This window comes from Pipistrellus kuhlii, unplaced genomic scaffold, assembly GCF_014108245.1.
Source record: "Pipistrellus kuhlii isolate mPipKuh1 unplaced genomic scaffold, mPipKuh1.p scaffold_m20_p_22, whole genome shotgun sequence".
NCBI lineage: Eukaryota > Metazoa > Chordata > Mammalia > Chiroptera > Vespertilionidae > Pipistrellus > Pipistrellus kuhlii.
The window spans coordinates 11,172,834-11,193,083 of record NW_023425521.1 but is presented as its reverse complement, the minus strand read 5'-3'; the positions used below and the strand labels follow the sequence as shown (position 1 = coordinate 11,193,083).

Here is a 20,250-nt window from a genome sequence, read left to right as displayed (position 1 = left end):
ATGATGCTCAAACACTGAGCCACAATAGCTTGGCTATTAGCTTATTTAGATTATAAATCATCTAAGCCTTTTTAGGAAAGAGATGTGCTAAAATAAATATTAAAAATACTTGGGAACTATATACCATATGCCAGACACTTGCATGCATTAACTTAGCCAAACTTCACTATAAGCTAGTAGATTGGTGTGATTATCCTTATTTTATACAAGTATTAAGGGACTTGCCCCAGATCACATAGCTGCTAAATGGTGAGCCAGAAGTTAGAGCCAGGTTTCAAAACCAAGGTGAGTCAGACACCAAACCTGAGGGCTGTCCCCTAAGCCAAGTTGGTCTGATAGATGCTTGGTTATGGTCAAGTATTTGCTCATCTAGTTGAGAAGAGTTTTTGTACCTTGAACTCCTCAAATCAATTTTGGGAAATGAGTAATCTTTTTCTTTTCTCCATAGGCCATTTTACAGCAAATACTGTACTTCATCAATTGTCAGCTACTCTATTATTTTTATGTGCCACTCAGAAGAAAAAACACTAAGCTATGACACACCATTGATTTTAAGATGTATCCCATTTTCAGAGATGTCAAAATGTGGAAAATGTGTGTCTTCGAATCAACAAAATAAAGCATTCTGTTCTAATAATGGAGAATGTGTGTGCATGACCCCCCTTTCTCTCTTGCTTGCTTGCTGGCTGGCTTGCGCCTCCCTTTTCATCACCAAAACTTTGCCTGTCCCTTCCGTATCCATTTCCTCCATGTCAACATGAACAAGCTGATACTGATTTGGACTATGCGTCCATGGGTCTCCAGAAAGCCTTACACTTAGAGACAGGCTCCACTCCACTTTCTTTAAAGAGCTGCACTAGAGGGTCTCATTATGAACGTCCGCCAATGACCATCAACACATTCTTTCCAGAATCTGGCTCAACTCTAGTCTTCCCATGGCACCTGGAGCTTCACTGCCTTCCCAGTTCACCATTCCAACACAGTAGTTGGTGGGCTAGTCTGTATACTGTTTATTTACAAGGGATTTCCCTGCAGGCTGTTGGAGAGGATGTGGGAGGGGGCTTGGGAGCAGACGCTGAGGCGTGTCATCTACTTCTCTGTAACACGGGAAACATGACTCCCCAGGCACCTCCTGAAACACCAGGGCCTTCCCTGTTTCCACTTCAGGAGGAGGTGGGATGCAGGGAGGATTAAGCTTCTCCGCCCTCTTAGATCTTACTTCCCCTCCTGGCGTGGGACTCCATGGGACAAGTCATGAAGGGAAGGAAGGGTGGCAGGATCTGGTACTGCTGGGGGAGAGAGGGCTCTGTGAGCAGTGGGCCCCTGTGGAGCTGGGTGACAGGCCTGACCCAGCAGTTGGCTTTCCTGAGCTGATGTTTTGCTTCCTCCTTTGAGTGCAGGAGGAACGAAGGAGGCACTGTGGCTGGCTCTCTGTTTTCCAGCATTACAAAAGGGACAGAGCCATCCAGGGAAGGAATGCTCCCGTCCTGTCCTCCTCAATCTGATTTTGAGGTCAGAATCTGGGAAGGAACAGAGGCTGGCTGGAAAGGTTGGGGACACCAGTAGAGGGAGGGATGTGGCCAATGCTGAGAAGCAAGGGGCTAATGGGATCCCTTCGACAGAGGACTCCCGGGCCTTTGGGAGAGTGGGCAGGCCTATCCTTGACCTAGAATTCTGGGCATGTGTTAGACTGTGAGGCTTGGGCATGAGCTGAGGTCCACATGGGTCTGTCTGCTGTGGTTCACAGTGGGAGGTACAGACAGACAGACAGAGATAAGTGGAGACAGTAGGAGTCAGAGGCTGCTGCAGGGAGGTCTGGCAGTGGCGGGGTCCCCACTTTCTGAGGCCCAGAGGCTGGCTGGTTCCCAGCAGGAGCAGGCATTGGGCTTCCTCTTCAGCTCTCTGGGATTTCGGGGAGCAACTGGCAGAGTCCTGGTCCTCCCCACAATTTCCCCAAGAGGCTCTGCCAAGCCTGCACCTTGGAGTCCGGGCCTCCGCTGGGCTCCGATTCGGAGGCTGGCGGAGCACCTCCCTGCAGCCTGCACCCCTGCCCCAGGCCTCCTCCCTGTCGGAGAGCAGGCCTGCCCTCACCCGGTGACCTCCACGGCCAACTCCAAGAGCGCCGGGCCGGGTCCAGCGCCCGTTCCTGGCAGGGCCCCCGAGGAGCAGGGTCTGGTGCACAGAGGGGCCGTGCCCAGACCAGACGGTGCTGGGAGCCTAGGAGCAGGAGCGAGCGGAGCCTGAGCGGAGGTGTGAGAATGTGCCGGGCATGGTCGGAGGATGGAGCGGGCCGTGGCGCGGGCCTGGACCGGGGAAGCGGGCTGGCGGGGACGCGGCGCGGCGGGGAGCCGGCCGGCCGGCCCGGGTGTGAGCGGGCGCGGAGCCCGAGGCGGGCTCGGTGGAGGGCGGCGGTCTGGAAGCGGCCCCGGCCCGGCGGGGCGCCCCGGGTGCGGGCCTCGCGGGCGCTGAGGCGTGCCGCCCTGGATGTCAAGCCTCGGTGCGAGCCGCGCGGTGCGGCCGGGCCTCTCGCCCGCTCTCCCGTCCGCTAATCTAAACCATGCGGGCTCCCTCCGGGCCGGCCGGCGGGCCCCAGGGCCGCAGGGAGGGCACCGGGCGCGGTGGGGGAGCAACGGGCGGGTCGCTCCGGGCTGGGGTCCTGGGGCCGCGGAGCCCGGGGACCCTGGAGGCCCCGCCACCGGGGGCGGCGGGCGCAGACTGATTGACAGCGGCGACGTCAGAGGGGGGGGGGCGTCCCCGCAGGGAGGGAGGGAGGAGGAGGGAGCTGAGGCCCCAAAGTGCAGCCTCGGAGATCAAGGGCCCGCTCCAGAGCCGGGATGTGACAGGACCCGAGGGCGCGGCGGGCAGAGGGATCCTGACCCAGCGGCCGGATCTGGAGCCGCGGCTGTCCAGTGTTCCTCGGACCCGAGCCTGCAGTGGACTCGGGCCGCAGGCGCCTCCGCATGCGGCAGCGCAGTTAGGGTGAGTGTGGGTTCTGGCGGGGATGCGGGTAAGCCAGGCGTGCGGGATGAGGGCCTTCCGAGCCCAGGGTTAGGCTGGAGGGTCAGGGAGGATCAGCTGGAAAGGGGGAAAGAACCTGGGGGACGATTAAGGTGACAGGAGGGCAGCGAGAAGCGCCTCAGATCTGGCTGCCGCCTCAGCCCGGCTCCCAGCGGTCGGGACGTGAGCCCTCCTCTCCTCCAAGCAGCCAGACAGATTGGGTCTAGGGACCCCAGAGCATAGAAAGAGCCAGCGCCAAACGAACCAGGTGAAGAGGTGAAGCCGAGGTAGCGTTGAGATTGGAGTTTGCAGATAGAAAAGCCCTTGGAAGAAGGCCCAGCTACTGACGGCGAATAGCGTCAAAATTAAAGCAGGGAGCGATATCTGTGAATAATGACCGATGATCAAGAATGACCAGAATGTGAGCAAGCAATTACCAAAGAAATGGGCTAAGCAGCATATAACTGATAGTCGGGCTTTAAAACGACAGGACAATACTAGACACTTTAAGAACCAAGTGAAAATTGTAACCACAAATGTAAAAGGACCATAGACAAAAGTAACTCCAATTACAGGAACAACGTGGTGAGAACCACTGTATTAAAATCAATAGCAACAGTATAAGAAACGGTAATAGTGTGAAAATGATAAAAATGTAGGAAAAATGTGACTAAGAAATACTATTCAGGGAAATGGTAATATTAGTAGAATTGACAGAATACTACCATAAAATTCATGGCTGATACTACAATGAATTATTAAAATAAATATTAACCCAAATCTTAAGAGCTATGGTAATACAAATAAAGACAGCAAGTAGAATTGCTGGAGTGATATGACAATTTACAACCAAGGTAGTAATAGTCCCAACAACATTATAAATAACGGTAGAGTAGTCAGAGCTATTGTACCCTATTGTACCGATGTGATGAAAATATCCAGAATATTAAGAGCTACAGCAATATTACATATTGTGACAAAATAGCAACAAGTAATGATGTGATGAAAAATAAGTAGCAAATTAAGATGTGTAACATTGCCAATAGTGAGAAGGTAACAGATGTTATAACAATGTGCTGAAGACTACCTGGAGTATTAGGAACAATCCAAACAAAACAAATAATGGCAAAATAACAGCACGTATTAAGTATTAAAGGGATTTGAAGAAAATTAACGTGAAATTTGAGAACAATAACAGTCCAAGTATGGTAAATAAGTTTTTGAAACGTGACAAAGCACAGAGACCGAGGAAACATTTTAGGGACACAGGGTAAAAATTAAAACAATGCTCGATTGACAAGACCTATTGGAAAACGAGGCCCCTAGAATGAGGAGACATAAATCAGACCAGCATTTGAACCATATAGTATTAAAGATTAAAAAAAAACAATAATTTATGCGTTGGGATAAATGTTCTTAATATTGTTGAACTGAGCAGACGACTACTCTGATAATAGATAGCATTAAAACACGACAACCCCCCAGTGCAAGAACAATACCACCAGCAATCTAGAGTGCAAAGAAAACGCTGTTCCTGGATAGCGAGGTGGCTGCAAGTTGACAAATGCAGAGCCGGCGCGCGGCGCCCGCAGAGGGTCCAGGAGAGGGACGAGCGGGCGCGGACTAAGGCTGGATACAGACCCGGCTGTGGGCTGTGCGGAAGGACCACACGGACTGGACCGCTGCTCTGGGCCAGCCCGGCGGGAAGAAGGGGAAATTAGAGGGAGCTCCAGCGAGAGCGAGAGCGGGCGAGCTGTGTGGGGTTTGGCTCCCTGACTGAGAGAAAAGGAAGAGGTGAGCCCCTGGGAGAAGGAGAGTGCGGCGAACCCTGGTCCGGAGTCCCAGCAGCAGCGGATGGGCCTCAGAGGACCTGCTGGGCACAACTGGGCACCGCTGCCCGGCTCAGGGTGTGACAAGTGTCCCGCAGAAGACCTAGGGCCCGAGGTATCTTGGACCAGCAGATTGTGGGCGCCCATCCCAACTGGCACCAGAAATAGGTGAAACCAGCGTCTTGCACCAGAGTGAGCAACTACCCCTGCCATGCAGTCTCCCCTTAACCAGGGGCTCCTGGGTCTCTAAGCCGAAGCCTGGGGCCCCGCACGTGGCCTAAGGCGGCTTCTGGGGTTGACCCTGCAGGCGCGCCGTGCTTCCTGCTGTCCGTGGCCTGAGGACCAGCCGGGCTGTCAGCCTTATCTTTACGGGCTTTTCCCAGCCCTGACTGGCCCCGGCCCCTTTTTATCTCCTCGGTTGCACTTGGCTTATTTACTTTGTGAGGTCCTGGAAGCGGCTGTCTAGGCCCTGGGATGGGACAGGAGGGGCAAGGAGCCTGGGCCTTGGACTGCCCAGCGAGATCCACGGGAAAACAGGGAAAGGTAGGAAGAGAAAGGGGGAGCGTTCCCACAGACACATATAGAAAGGCAGCCAGGCATAGAATGCCCCCCCCCCACGCCGCCCACCTTGCCAGACCCAGAGAAGGGAGAAGAGCAGGGAGGGGAAAGGAGAAGCGAAGCGAATGCAGGGCTGCACCAGGATGGAGACAGGACGGGCAGGTCCTTGCTGGCTGGGCTCTCATCCTGGCATCCCAGGACCAGTGGGCACATGGGAGGCTGGCGAACAGTCCTAGACACCTGGGGAAGGACAGCTGTGCCCTGGGCAGAACTAGGCTGTGCCTGTGAAGGGAACCCGCCCAAGCTGGTCCTTAGCAGGGAGGAGGGGTCTGGGTCCCCCTGCCCCAGCGTAGAGCCCCTTGGAGCGGGAGTGTGAGCCAGGGAGTGTGAATGTGAGGGCCAGGCTGGGGAGGCTGCTGGCTGAGCTCACTCAGGAGAGCGGCTGCTTGGGTGGCAGGGGGCTGTCTGGGTGTGAGAGTGTGTGCTGCGTGGGTGACACACACGGGGACTGTGGGAGTGGGGTGTGCAGGAGTAAACGCCTTTGGTTCAGGAGGGCTCTACCTGAGAGTGGGCGGAGGCGGAGGGGTGAGCAGGGCAGAAGAGGCTGCCCAGCCTTTCTGCACGTGTGGAATCCAGGAGCCTGGGTCCTGCCCTCCAGGCCCGCTCCCCTCTCCCTTCTGCCCTGGCCCCAGGACTCCAGTTATCAGGGAACAGTGGAAAAAGACCCAGGCCGCAGGCTCCACTGGAGCCCAGAGGAGGGAGGGACTGGGGGTACAGCTGGGGCAATGCCGAGAGGGCGGTCCTTCCCCCCCGGACCTACTCATCACACAGCCCCACACCCGGGCAGGCAGACCCTGCACAGCGCGCAGGCCCTCCCAGGTCCAGAACCCAGAGGGAGGAGGCGAGGGTCCTGCCCCGGCAAATTCTCCCTCCCCCAGCTCCGGAGGGGGCGGGGTTCACGTGCGCCAGGGCGGCCTCCCCACCCTGTTCAAGACCCCCCACCCCCACCCCGCTCCGCTCCAGAGGGCCGAAGGGCCTCTGGCCAGTGTGGACCCGGGCATGTGACGGGTGTGTGCTGTGCCCGCAGGAGATGCTGCAGGACAAGGGCCTGTCGGAGAGCGAGGAGGCCTTCCGGGCCCCGGGCCCAGCGCTCGGCGAGGCCAACGCTGCCGCCCCTGAGCCCGCGCTGGCCGCTGCGGACCTCAGCGCAGCCGCGCTCGGCAGCTCCCCGGGCCCCGGAGCCGACACCGCCGCCGCCGCCGCCGCCGCCGCCGAGCAGGTAGGGCCATGGGGCCGTCGGGGAGCTGTCGCGCCGCTGTGTGCGGGGTCTCCTGCGCCTCTGTTCGCCCCTCTGCGGGCAGGAGCGCTTCCTGGGGGCCTGGCTGCGTCCTGCGCTGACTGCCTGTGCGCTCCCCTGCCTCATCCTGCCCCTCTGGGACCCCTCTGGGCCGGGGGAGGGAAGTCTGGCGGCCGCGGACCGAGCCCTGGCCAAGTGTCCAGGCCGAGGAGCCTGAGGGGTCGGCGGTAAAAGCCTAGGACCGGCGGAAAGAGCGGCCCGACGGCCGGGAGTGCGTGGGAGCCGCGCGGGGACTTCACGGGAGGGTCCCAGACAAACAGGATGCGGACAATGACTGCGTCTGCGTGCCTCCCGCTGTGCGGGTCTGCTGCGGGGGCCGAGGGTGCGGGCCAGGAGGCCCCCTCCCGGGTCTGTGCGCTCCCCGGGCTGCGGGCTGGGCTGCGGCCACGTCTGGGCAGGTGGAGGCACCCACCGCGGCTTGGGCAGCTCACATCCCCTCTGCCGGCCCACCTGCAGGCGCAGTTCTGGAGGAGGGGGTTAAGCTTATGACTACATTTCTTAACAATTCATCAATGGGAATGGAACAATTTCGGAAAACGAAATCTTGAGGCGTGGGTTCCGGACTGGCAGTGTTTCCGCACAGCTCCTTGGGCCTGTGCTCTCCCTTCCGAGGGCTCTGCCGGAGCCCGGGCCAGGCCGACACTCGTCCCCTCCCTCCCCTCCCTAGACCATCGAGAACATCAAGGTGGGCCTGCATGAGAAGGAGCTCTGGAAGAAGTTCCACGAGGCCGGCACAGAGATGATCATCACCAAGGCGGGCAGGTCAGCCCTGGGAGATCGCCTCTGGGGGAGGGGACGATGGACAGAGCAATGGGTACCCCCCCAAGGGTGTCCTAGCAGCCTGGGGAAGGGGTGCGGGGGAGGGGGACGATGAGAGCTCCCTCACTGCTCTGGCCTTAGCCCCAAGTCCGGAGAGCACTTCCACAGGGTGTGGGCAACCACAGGGGCCACCCCCACTGAGAGCACCATGTGAAGGACTGGAAGTAAGGGTCGCTGCTCTGGGCCTCCAGGGCCCCGGCTCCAGCAGTTGTGCTCCCTGGACAGCCGCCTTGTCCTCCTTTTGGGGGTCTGCAGGGTTTTGCAGGATTGCATTGATGATCCCCGTGGGGGAAGGGATCGTGTTTTCCTATTTCCATAACGCAATGGGGGCAGCGTAAACCCCAACTCTCTCACCCCCCCACCCCCCCACCCCCTCCCAACCCCCCGTGATGCTTTCCCGTGCCAGCCCCCTCCTTGGCCAAGGGGAAGGCACACTGGGCCCTGCGCGTGTGTTGTTTGAGGAGCAGCTCTCAGTGGCTGCCAGAGAGGGATGATTTATAAAGTGGAAACATCTTTAAAATGTGCTGGTGTCTGTGGGAGAGGACCGGGAGGAGAGGGTGAGAGGAGGAAGATGCAGATGGGCTTGGCGGAGAGATTGGCGGGGGCAGCGTCCGTCCGGGTGGGGCAGAGGTGGAGAGAGCGGCGTGGTTCTCAGGTGAAGGGAGATGGTCAGAGACAGAGACGCTGGAAAGTCCAGGTTCAGGACCCCCTTTTCTCCTCCCGCCCACCTCCTCCTCCACATACTCACACTTGGTTGTGATGGTTGGGGGACAGGTTAGTTGTGAAGCTGTCCCTTGGCCTGGCTGTGGGCCCATAACTGGGTTTTCTGAAGACTAAGACGGTGAAGCGTCAGCCAGGGATCTGGAGGCCGACAGCAGGGGCTTCGGTTGCTGCTCAGCTACTTCCATCTGGGCGACCCGCAGGCGAGGGTCTCTGCCCCCCCTCGTCCCCGGCTGTAAAACAATAGGTGTGTCTTCAGACCGTTGTATGTGCAACACGCAGCACACCTCCTGCACATGTAAGCACACAATAAATGCTAGCTATAACATTAATGTAACAAATGCTAACAATGTGAACCATAGGCAAGAGAAACGTCTGGTATCCACTCAGCATTCTTCCCCTACTGTTTGGAGAACGGCCGTTGAACTGCTTAGGCCCTTCAAAGGAAACAAAGGGTGGTGGTTTGCGGTGCAGGGGTGCTGGCTGGCCTTGTGAGCTTTCCTTTATTTTGTTGGGGTTGGGGGGTCACGCCTAAGTCAGGGAGGTGGCCTGGCCACTCAGGGTCTCTATCGGGAGAGGGAGCAGTTAGGTGTCAGGGCCTGAATTTGCTGCCTGTGGGGGATGGGGAAGGAGGATGCCTTAGGGGAGCCTGGCTGAGGGCTGGTTCCACATGGAGTGGTTATGAGGTGAGTGGGGAGGGCAGGTGTCACAAACCCTGCCTTTTCCTAGCTCAGTGCACTTGGGCAAAGCCTGAACTTCCTGTGGCAAAACAGAGGTGGTGACTACAGATCTACCTGCCTTCCTTTTTTTTCCCCCCAGTAGTGTGAGCTCAAACCGGGGATCCTGTGGTCGGTGCGTGGTCAGTTGCTGAGTGGATTACAGGTGTGAAGAGGGGGGGATTTGGTTCTTGTGACTGCTGTGGTGGACTGAGGGAAAGGAGACAAAGATTCAGAACTTCCATTTTTAAGCAGCAGAAATAACCTTGTCTCTAGAAAATAAATGGCCAGTGGGTTTTTGGGCATGCCTGGCCTCTGCCATTTTAAACAAAAGGCATTAGTGATTTTTCTCAGTGGGGTTTCCTGCATCTGCTTGGGTCTCCCTCCTCCTCCCCCCCTTCTCCCCCAAACACACACACACTTTCAGAGGTGACTGGCTTCAGGCAAAGTTTTGTGCCTGATTCTGGTGGAGACTTAGAGATGGGCCACAGGGACTGATGATATAATTTTAAAAATGGTTGTGATGATGTTGGCCAGGTATGGATTCAGCAGTCTTTCCTTTCTCTGGCAGAAAGTTATCCTTGCACCAGGTCTGAAAGCCACTGGCCTTCCCCTCCCCCAGAGTTCTCACAGCCGCTTTTCCTCCCACATAGCTGCCCACTGACTTCCGAGACCACTTTCACTGCTCTGGTCCCTGTCTCCCCCTCCCTCCACCCCCCGCCGCGCCCCTCTCCCATGCAGCCTCAGGAGGCAGCTTGCTTTGCTTGGGCTGGTGGCTCTTCAACCTCCTGTCCAGTGCCTCTCCCTCGCCTCTCCCTCTTCTCTTCTTCGTGTCTCTATCAACACTTCCATTTCTCAGCAATGACCTGGACCCTTCTCCTAAGCCTTGATGCACAGAGTCCTAGACTGTTAGAGTCGGACATCAGCCCGATCCCAGAGAAAGACACTGGCTCTTGTAGATAGAAGCAGAGTCAGACCGTTACCAGGTCTCCCCACCCCAACTTTGAGAAACGTCCTTGATTGCTTATTTACGGGGCCAGGGCAATGTTTTGACCCGGGGCTGTTGCTCTGCCCTAAGAGCCTGGCTGGTTAGGGGCAGGGTGGGTCCTGGAGAAGAGGGAACAGAATGTTCTCAAGTCAGTTTGAGTCTTTGAGTCACAAACCTCTCGCCCTTCAGCCTTTGAAGGCCTGAAGCCACAGGAGTGAGTTTGAATTCTCGAACAACTGAATCTGGTGAATAAGAAGGTGCCAACCAGAGCGTGACACATCAATTTCTGATTTCTGAATGCTCCGGCATAGATGTGGCCAGACCCCTCCCCAGCCAGTCTCTGTCCCTCGTGGGCCCCGCACCCAGAAGGTTCATGTTGTGGTCTGCAGAGAGCAGACCCTTTTTCTGCCTCCCTACATCCAAGCTTGATACATGTGAGAAACTGCATTTTTTTCCCTCCCAAACACAGATAAAAGTGAGTTCCGCAGAAATTTAAATATAAACCTCCCCAAAATGAAAATTTCCTAACCGTCTGACGGCCCTACTCCTAGGTCATGGTTGTGCCACCAGATAAATCTCCACTATCAGCCTTCAGAGCCTGTTGAGTTCAATGTTGCTTGTGTTAGTGACAGTGAATTTGCGTTTGAAAAATGAACTACCGATGAGAACTCCTGTTGAACCTGTATTGTTTGTTATTCTGAGGCAAGGATTTGGCCTGGCTTAATCCGGGCCTTCAAAGCCAATTGCCCTCGCTCTGTATACACAGCGTCAGAGCTCAGTGGCGTGGGTGATAAGAGAAGTAAGGGTTGAAGACACTGGGAAAGTGGACTGGGGAGAGAGTGCTTTGATCTCTTTTTAAAGTATTTTCTGAAAGCAAAAGTCTATCAGAAGGAAATGTCTTTTAAAAAAAGAATCTCAGAGAAGAAACTGACCTTCCCAAACAGCATCCATTCCACACACCCTCATTCCTGCCCCCACCTCAGGGAAAATATTTCTTAAAAATGCTCTGAGTGAGTTAGAAAACTGTGTGTGTGTGTGTGTGTGTGTGTGTGTGTGTGTGTGTGTGTGTGTAAAATGGAAATAAATTACGTAGCTGTGGTATTGCTCTCAGAAGTCATTTGGCTACAAAAGATTTGGCCCCACAACAGCCCCCAAACTCAGCCTTGGTTGCTGGGCCCTGGCCCCTTCCCAATATATCCCGAATTCTTCCTCAAGATCCCCAGAAACTAGGGCTAGAAAGACTGGTGAGGTCTTCTCTGGACCCCCTACCTTCTTCCCTGCAGCCTGTTCCTTTCAGAATCTGCGCTCCAGGGTCTGTCCGTGTGTGCATGTGTGTATAAATTTTAAAGTCAATTTTATGGAAGTGGAACATTCTTGCAGAAAAGTGAGCAATTCTTAATTGTGCAGCTCTATAGACTTTCACAGAGTGAGCAACCCGTGTAACCACCACCCAGATAAAGAAACAGATTGCTCCCAGCCCGCAGAATCCCTCGTGGGCCCTGCAGTCACCACCTCTACCCGCCCGTGGGAATCTCTCTCCAGACTCCTCACCCCTCCGGTTTGGTGCTGCACCTACATTTAAAGGAAAGCACCCAGAGCTGCTCCCCGGGTCCACCCCAGGGAATCGGAGCTGCGGTGGGTTGAGGCTTGGGGACCCGCTGGGGGGGGGGGGGGGGGAGAATTGGTGAGTCCCTTAGGTCGCTATTCCCTGTCCCGCTTGCGGGCTTGGTGGGGCGAACGGGCCAGTGCTTTGAATTGGCGGCGCTCTGAGCCCAGCTGTAACTTGCGTCTTCCCGCTCAGCGGCGAGTTTGCATTTAAGGATTTGTTGCCAAAAGTCAAAATGTCCTCAAGCCGTTTCTCCGAGCCCCGTCCAAGGAAGCTTATCTTAGCAGCTCATTCTAAAACCATTTCCGAGTATGAAGCAGATAAAGGCTCAGCCCCGCACCCTCTCACAGCCTGTTGCATGATCAGAGGAGGAGCCCGGCTTTCATCTCCCCCCAGGCCGGCGGGCAGGCGGCTTGTTTACTCCCCGGCGGAGCCGTTTCCGCGCTGGGAGCTCCTCCTGCGGGTCCGGAGCCGGCGGAGAGGGCGCCGGGCAGAGGGAAGGCTCGCGGGGCCGCGCGGAAGGTGCGGAGGGGCGGGGAGAGGGTGGAGGGAGGGGAGGCGGCGGGCAGGACTCGGGGAGAGGACTGACGGCGCGAGGTGAGGATGGGGAGACTGGTGGGGCGCCGGGAGAGGCAAGTGGGGCGCGGGGGAAGGATGGAGAGAGGAGCTCAGGGCTGGGGCGGGGGGGGGGGGGGGGGGGGGGGGGGGCGCAAGGTGTCTGGGACCAGCGAGCCAGGACTTGACATCCAGCGCTGGTGGCGGGGCTGCGTGGGATGCCGGCTGCTGGGTCATTGCCTCCCTTCGTGGCCACTCCTTCCCCTTCCCACTGAGGAGTTCATTTCCCACACAGGCGCCAGATTCAGTACATTTTAGCCGCAGTCACAGAAACAGTATCACCCCGTCCGCTCATCGGGCTCAGTGGGGAGGACCTCGGCAGTGCCAGTGAGACTAGAGGGGAGTCCGGCTCCCAAGCCCGGCCTGGCCTCAGGGGCCTCAGTGCCGCCTACCTGCGGATCGATCCCTCCCGTGCCCAGCCTCTGGAGCCAGGGCAGGTGCCCTCAGCTTGGGCAGAGCCTGGGGGGCAGGGGAGCTTTCCCATCACACTCAGCCTCTCCCCCTCACAGGGCAGCTCCCTCCTGCTAGAGCCCCCTAGAGGGAATGTGGCTGGGCTTGGGGTCCCCGCAGTGTGTTCTCTGTGGCCCAGGGGTCTCACCACTGAACCCGGCAGAGAGGAGGTACCTTTCCATGAAGGAAGGGAGCTCACGGAGGAGCCTCTGAACTCCCCCTTCAGACCAGGTGTCCCATCTCCCTCCCTGCTTCCTAAGGAGGGGGGGTTGGTGGGCAGGAGGGCAGAGGCTGCGAGATGAGATTCCTTCACTCTGTCCTTGCCCTACCTCCTGCAAAACCTCCTGAGACCTTACCACAGCCAGGGGTCTGGTCTGTAATCAGTTTCTAGCAGAAGGCAAATCATGGGATGCAGGCTCCGGGCCTTGGAGGGCCTGGCGCAGGCTCTTTGCTGGCTGTCAGAAAAGCACCCCAGCCAGCCTGGCCCCCTGCACTGCTGAAGTGGACGCAATGGGGAGCAGAAGGCGGAGGACAGGACCCCAGGCTGCGAAGCCTGCAGAAGTGGCAGAGAGCCCTAGTCTCGCAGCCCCCTTTGGCCTGGGGGAAGCCATGCCGGCCCTCTGCTGTTGCCACTGGGGTGGTAATAGGAGAAGCAGGGCACGTGCAGGGCACTGGTACCCAGCAGCCACGCACAGCCAGGGCTGCCCCATTTTGTGGCTGTTTCCGTGGCAGTTATAAAATGGTGCCTGGAAAGGACAGGGTGTGTGTGCCCCCCCCCCCCCCCCCCCCCGCCCAGGCCCAGGGAGGGGGAGCTGAGGCAGCTGCGGCCCCCCTCAGGCTTAGGCCCACCAGGGGAGAGGCTGGGCCAGGAACGAGGGTGGTGCGGCTCCAGCTGTGCCCCCAGGCTAGGCAGGGGGGTGGGGAGCAGCAGGATTGGGTTCCTGAGCCCTCTCACTTCCCGGTCCTGGAGAGGGGGTGGGGTGGACATTTGAAAATGCTTTCAATTGACATCTGAGACAAATTCTTCCACACGGTTTATAAGTCCCTAGACTTGCAGCTAGAACTTCCCTCCTGCCTCTAGGCACGCACACATGCACGCATGCGCACTCCACCTCTCATGCCACCATACGCACTGGTGCATCCACACGGTCACACACCTCCCACATCCCGGCCCTGCAGCCTTCCCCGCCTCTCCTCCAGCAAGAGGGGGCACACACGTGGCCAGGCTGGGGAGTGGAGTGGAGCCCTGCACCTCAGGGCCTGACCTGGCCTTGCTGTGGGGTCTGGCAGCTTATGGAAGCCTTGCCCTGTCTAGGTAAGCAGGTACCCCTGTTGATAAATCGGGGGACTCCAATAATCGGAGGTGTCCAGGACAGCTTCTCTTGAGGGCCCCTGGGTCGTCTCTCAGCGTTGTGAAAGGCAGAGGACCTCCTGATGGCTTTCCTGGAGCGGGCAGGTTGGGCTCAGGGGACTTGGCCCTTCATGTCCTCATTTAGGTTTGGGGCCTGCCTCTCTCAGGGGACACTTGTGAGAGGCTCTCTAGGAGGGACGGGGTGTCTGAGGACAACTGTCTGCCCCTCTGAGGAAGTCCGGTGTCAGGGACCTGGTGACGGGGGACGGAGGTGTGCCCTGCAGGTGTGTGTGCATGCTGTTGTCTGTGTCTATGTGCTGAGGGGCCTGGGGAAGCTCTTCTCTAGAATGTTCTCTGAGCCTCCAGGTCCTGGAAAGTCTCAGCATGGGCTGCAGGGACTGGAAAGCTTCTTTTGATGTATCTATTTTCTTAGAGGCAGGTCATCCCTCAGGTGTGTGGAGAGAGCAGCGCAGTGGGGTCCATGGTATTTGTGGTGCATGGATTCATTTAATCCACACAGCAACCTATGGGATACGTAGTAATATCTGCATCTTAGAGATAAAGAAGCTGAGAGAGCCGAGCGCACTGTCCACGGCCTCCCGCTGGTGGTGGTGGTGGTGGGGTGGGGGTGGTGGTGGTGGTAGTGGTGGAGGGGTGGGGTGGTGGTGGTGGGGTGGTGGGGGGGAGGGGTTCTGGTGGTAGTGGTGGGGTGCTGGTAGTGGTGGTGGTGGTGGTGGTGGTGCTGGTGGTGGTGGTAGTGGTGGAGGGGTGGGGTGGTGGTGGTGGTGGTGGTGGGGTGCTGGTAGTGGTGGTGGTGGTGGTGGTGGTGGTGGTGCTGGTGGTGGTGCTGGTGGTGGTGGTAGTGGTGGAGGGGTGGGGTGGGGGTGGGGAGGGCAGGCTGTGAGTCACACAGAGTGGCTCTGGAATCTGTGCCTTTCTCCTGAGACTCCCGGGCTGACTTCCCCAGCACCCAGTTCCTGTGGGCAGGCCCCCCCACAAACGTTCATCTCTGCTAAGCACCGAAGGAACCCCTAGCAGAACTCTCCTGCTCACCTGCAAGTTGCTTTGAGGCCTGAGGTTTCCACAGAGAAATGAGCAGAGGAGCCATCTCATTGGTTAACGGAGCAGCTGGCAGACTCCTAAGTCTGCTGCTCTGGCCTCCTGTAACAGCACCCCAGAATTTTAGCTGCCCACAGACTGGTGAAGGACAGGAGGGAAATTAAGGCAGGCAGCTTGGCATCAAAATCCTCTCTCAGGATCCTGACCAGGGCCTCTGTGCTTTGCCTGCTCACAGCCACGAGGCTGGGGGTGGGGATTCAGTTAGGGAAACCATGTAAACCCTCCTTCTAGACACACAGACTGACAGCTGCAGGGGCTCAGAGCGAGTGGCTAGTGCATTCCTCTCCTTGTGTAGGGGGAGGCTGAGGCCAGAGAGGGAAGTGATGTACACGGATCCCACAGCTCTGACCGATGCCCCTTCAGGCCTTCTGCCCCCCTTGCTCACTCTGTGCCATCTCTGCTGGTGCTCTGACCATGCCTCCGCCTCACCCTTTGGCTTCTCCCAGGAGGATGTTCCCCAGCTACAAGGTAAAGGTCACGGGCATGAACCCCAAGACCAAATACATCCTGCTGATTGACATCGTCCCTGCGGATGACCACCGCTACAAGTTCTGTGACAACAAATGGTAAGAACTGGGACCCTCACCTCACCTGCCTTTCCTCTGCTGCTCTTTCCATTTGCCACACCCATCGCCCCCTGATGTCTGCTCCAAGGACTCACCAGTTAGTCCCAATGACTGCCCAGATCTGCAGCCTGGGGAGCGGGGTCTGCAGAGGCAGTAGGGCAGGCAGATGTCTGCACACCCGCTGCAGGCGGGGCTGGGCTGGACATGAACATGAGCTGCGGTGCTGGGTGGATTCCAGGGGCTGAGCTCTCCCCACAGCTGTGGACAAACAGGACTGCTGACTATGCCGTGGGTGACAGGCAAACACCCACTCGGGTTGATTTGGGCTCTGGCATTGCTGCGCGGGGGGAGGACGGTAGCCGTTTCCCGGTGGGGTCTAGCTGTCTGCTCTGTGGCATCTCTCTCCTATTTCTCCACTCACTTCCTTTTTGCCCGGCTGCATTGTGTGTCCCACCCAGAGTCAGTGGGTCCTGTGGTTGGATGACGGGACCCTTTGGCAAGGGGCTGGATCGAAGGGCAAACCCAGGCTGGGGCCGGGTACATAAACACTGGGCCCCCACCTTCTTAGTGCCCTGTCTGCCCCCAGAGCCCAGGACGGCGCTCAAAGAGAGCGAGGGCCCAAATGGATCAGCACCCTGGGACGTGGGCTCCCTGGCGAGTGGCGTGTGGCGTGTGGATTCAGTGGCCAGTCCTGCCCAGGACTACGTTTCTACTTCTCTCTCGGGCTGTATTAGCTCTGGCTGAGGGGACCAAGGCCAATTAATTTCTTTGGGACAAGCATTGTTTTGGGGGCAAGAAATCTGAAAGTTGTCTGGGTCCTCTGAGACGCTCCCTCCAGATAATCTAATTTGTAACATTTAAAATGGTCTATACAACACAGAGAAGTGCTGCCTAAGTCCCCCATAATATGATACATTTGTGGTTCGCCCCATTCCTTCTAGTAAACAATGACATTTCTGTGTAATATCCCTTTCTCTTTCACGCTTTCTTCTGTGCTCCACTGCTACCCCCAAAGTCCTAAATTGTCAGTGTGATGGGACCAGCATCGACTTTCCCCTTCAGGTCTATGAGGATTTGCTCTCAGAGGGGACGGGGACTCTGGGGTAACCCCCTGCTGTGGCCCATTGCTCTGTTGGCAGGATGGTGGCAGGGAAGGCGGAGCCCGCCATGCCAGGAAGGCTGTACGTCCACCCGGATTCTCCAGCGACTGGGGCCCACTGGATGAGGCAGCTGGTCTCCTTCCAGAAGCTGAAGCTGACAAACAACCACTTGGACCCCTTCGGCCATGTAAGAAGGGACCACCTGGCCCCGAGGGCGAGTCCAGGGCTGGCTGCGGATGGATGGGTTGAATTCACTCTGTGGCTCCTGCTCCAGGCTTTGGCACCTGTCAGACCAGATTGTGGCAGGAGCCAAGGTCCCAGTCCCCACAGTTGCACATCCTTCCCTTAGTGCTTACTGGCTGCGTGACTTTGGGCGAGTTTCTTAGTCTTTTGGAGCCTTAGTTTCCTTGTCTAGAAAGGGAAGATGACCACACACACTTTCCCTGGGTGTGAGAATTAAACAAGAGAATATGCGGGAAACAACTTTCACCAAGGAGGCTCTAAACAAAAGGCGGCTGTGACGACAATGATGGCGATGATGGGTTCGATCGCCCAGCTTCAGTTTCCCCAGGTTTGGCCTTGCTGGAGCATAAAACAGTCCACTTCCTTGAGAAAGAGCCACGGTGAGTCCAAGCCTCTCTTTGGCGAGTCTGTCTGCTTGGCCTGGCAGCTGCCTGCCCTCTGGAAGGGGAGCCTTGCTTTGGCTCCTGTCCACTCCTTCCTGGCCTTGCCTGGGACCTGGCTCTCGAAAGAGATTCTGAAGCCCTACGGATGCTGCTGTTGACGCCCCATCCAGGCTGCTAAAGCTTAGTCTTTCGCCATCTGGCCCTGGCAGACCCACAAAAAGCTTTTTATGTGGAAATTTTTAGCTCAAGTGCGTGGGGCAAACTGAAGTCTGGAGACCTGGTGTTAGGTGCCAGGGCACAGGCCCTACCCCTCTAGGCTACCCATGGTTACCCTGGAAGTGCAGGGTGGGGTGAGGGTGATGCGGGTGCATGAGAGCCTCCAAGATGCAGTTACCGGGCTGCCCACCTAGCGCTCAGGTGTGCATGGTGGTGGGGGAAGCAGTGGTGGGGTGTGCAGGCAGGTACGTGCCTCTTTCAAGCCTCAGTTCTATTTCTGGAGATCTGCGTGCAAATCAGAATTCTGTGAATCATAGTTCCCCGTGGAAAATGCCAACATTGCTGTGTTTCCAATTGACCAGTAAGTTACTAGCAAGCAGCTCTTAGCTCTGATTTTCTTAGCGTCTCTTCCATTCTTTTCTGAGTTGGTGATTCATAAACAGGCAACTATGAGAATGCTTAATTAATGTAATTGACTCCCAACTTATCCGTTTTACAAGCAGCCCGGGTTTTCCCCATGCAGGGCCAGTAAGTGCTGTTGGGTGTATGGCAGAGACGTGCAGGTGTGCACAGTGGCCTGTGCTCATGCAGCCCCAACCTGTCGTGGGGGCAGAGACAAGCCAGCCATCCAATGGGAAAGGTCAGCCAAGCCCCCGCCTCCCAGGGCACAGGGCCTTGCAACTGAGGGGAGAGGGGCCTTCAAGGTCTTCCTGAGCACCGTCCTGGCCAAGACTTTGTTCCCAGCAGCTCCTCCCAGCCTCTTCTGCTTGGCCAGATTATGAAACCAACCTCGGAAGGTTAGTGAGGTAGGGAACCTAGCAGACAAGCACATCTGTGCCCACAACTGCACACACTGCAGGCCCCAGGGGACAGACTTCTGGAGTGAGCACAGAGCGTGACAGGAGCCAAATCTTTGGGTGAGTGGCCAGGGGACCCAGGAATCAAAGCTCTGGTGAGAATTTTGGATGCACAGCTGCAGGGATGCCTGAGGGGACTCTTCCACCTCCCTGACACCTCTGCAGAAAACGGCAGGGGAGAGAGTCAAGGGGCTGAAAAGATGGGCTTTTTAAGAGTGGGAGACAGACCTACCCTTGCAAGCCCAGAAGCAGGTTTTCCCAGCCTGACTTGCCTCTTTGGTGGCTCTACTGAGGCCCCTAGGGGCTTGCACTAACCCAGTGGGGCTGCTTGAGGGGTTGTGGTGGGGGGTGCCCCGGACTACTTGCCATGCCTGCAGGGCATCTTCCTTCTCCCCCATCCCCTACGAAGCATGTGCAGTTTATTGGTTATGACACCCCCTGTGGGGTGGCAGGGCTCAGAAGATGCAGTGATTGTCTCAGGAGCTGGGAGCAGTGCTTGGACCCTGCTTTCTGACTTCAGTTCAGCACTCTCGGCTTCTCCATCTGCCTTTCTGTACCCAAGGCGCAGGCCATCACTTCACAGCTGCTTGGAGCGCCGCAGGGGAGGGAGCGGGCGTTGGCCGTGCAGGCGAGGCGGTGCAGGACGGGTTAACTTCCTAGACATATCAGGGCCTGGACCTGGGCTCCCTGTTCCTTGGCCTGTGCCCACGGTAGCGGCGAACTCTCCAAATCGCCCTTCTTGGCTTCTCAGTGCAGGAACCTGGGAAAGGACCATCTCATACTGTGAACTTGCCCCCAACAAGTCCTTCCTTCTGCCTAACTCATCTCCAAATGTTGTTATTCCCAAGAGCTTCCAAACCTCAGGTACCGTTCTCCAGCTAAATGGACTTTGGACTTTTCTCACAGCACTTGAGGGGCTTTATCTAGCGGCTGCCTCCCAATTGCAGGCTTCCACCAGGAGAAGGATCCAGGGCTGGGAGGGCTGGGGCTGGGCAGCCCGGGCAGCTTGTCCTGCATGACAGGCAGAGGATCCGGGACAAAGACCCCCTTAGGTCACATGACCACATGCTCTGAAAGACAGGACTGGGTTCTGACTTGAAAAGGTTCAGGGTAGTCAAAACCAGTTTGGCTCAGTAGATAGAGTGTCGGCCTGCGGACTGAAAGGTCCCAGGTTCGATTCCAGTCAAGGGCACGTACCTTGGTTGCCGGCACATTCCCGGTAGGGGGTGTGCAGGAGGCAGCTGGTTGATGTCTCTTTCATCTCTCTCCCTTCCTCTCTGTAAAAAAAAAATCAATAAAATATTTTAGAAAAAGAAAAGGTTTAAGGTATGACCCCTGGGTTGTGGAATAAAACCCAAGGCCATAGACAAGGCAGGCAGCAGGGGCAGAAAGGATCAGGGGTTGGGGTAGGACTGAGTTGCCTCCATACAGCCCCAGTTTGGCTCCACTTCTGCTGGCTGTGCTGGCTGCTTGCCCATCATGCCTTCCTACCTGCCGCCCCACCGTGTGTCCATGGGCCAATGACCGTGGGTGTAAGGAGAGGCTTCGGGAAGCTGAGGGCCTCCCTGGGGTAGGGTCTGTTTCCCACGGTGGGGCATGGAGATGGCTGGCACACAGGTCTTACTTTTCTTGTCTCAAGTCTCCCAGATTCCTGAGGAGGAAGGTCAGTTTATGATTTCTGACATGAATTTGATTTTTGAGTCTGTTCCAGAGGCTGAGTTCACCCAGGGCTGGCGGTGTGGGCTGCAGCTCCTTGGCCA

General features: G+C 57.1%; 1 protein-coding gene across 2 annotated transcripts in view; it reads left to right on the top strand.

Moving 5' to 3' along the window:
• Positions 1 to 2,787: 2,787 nt before the first annotated feature.
• The window catches only part of TBX4 (T-box transcription factor 4), a 30,286-nt gene continuing 12,823 nt past the window's right edge, over positions 2,788 to 20,250 (top strand). For both annotated transcript variants that reach the window (XM_036451427.1, XM_036451426.1), the window contains exons 1-5: positions 2,788 to 2,979; positions 6,472 to 6,663; positions 7,409 to 7,503; positions 15,572 to 15,691; positions 16,831 to 16,978. In XM_036451427.1, coding sequence (XP_036307320.1) covers positions 6,475 to 6,663; positions 7,409 to 7,503; positions 15,572 to 15,691; positions 16,831 to 16,978 — 552 coding nt within the window. In that variant the 5' untranslated portion in view covers positions 2,788 to 2,979; positions 6,472 to 6,474. The remainder of the gene's footprint in view (positions 2,980 to 6,471; positions 6,664 to 7,408; positions 7,504 to 15,571; positions 15,692 to 16,830; positions 16,979 to 20,250) is intronic.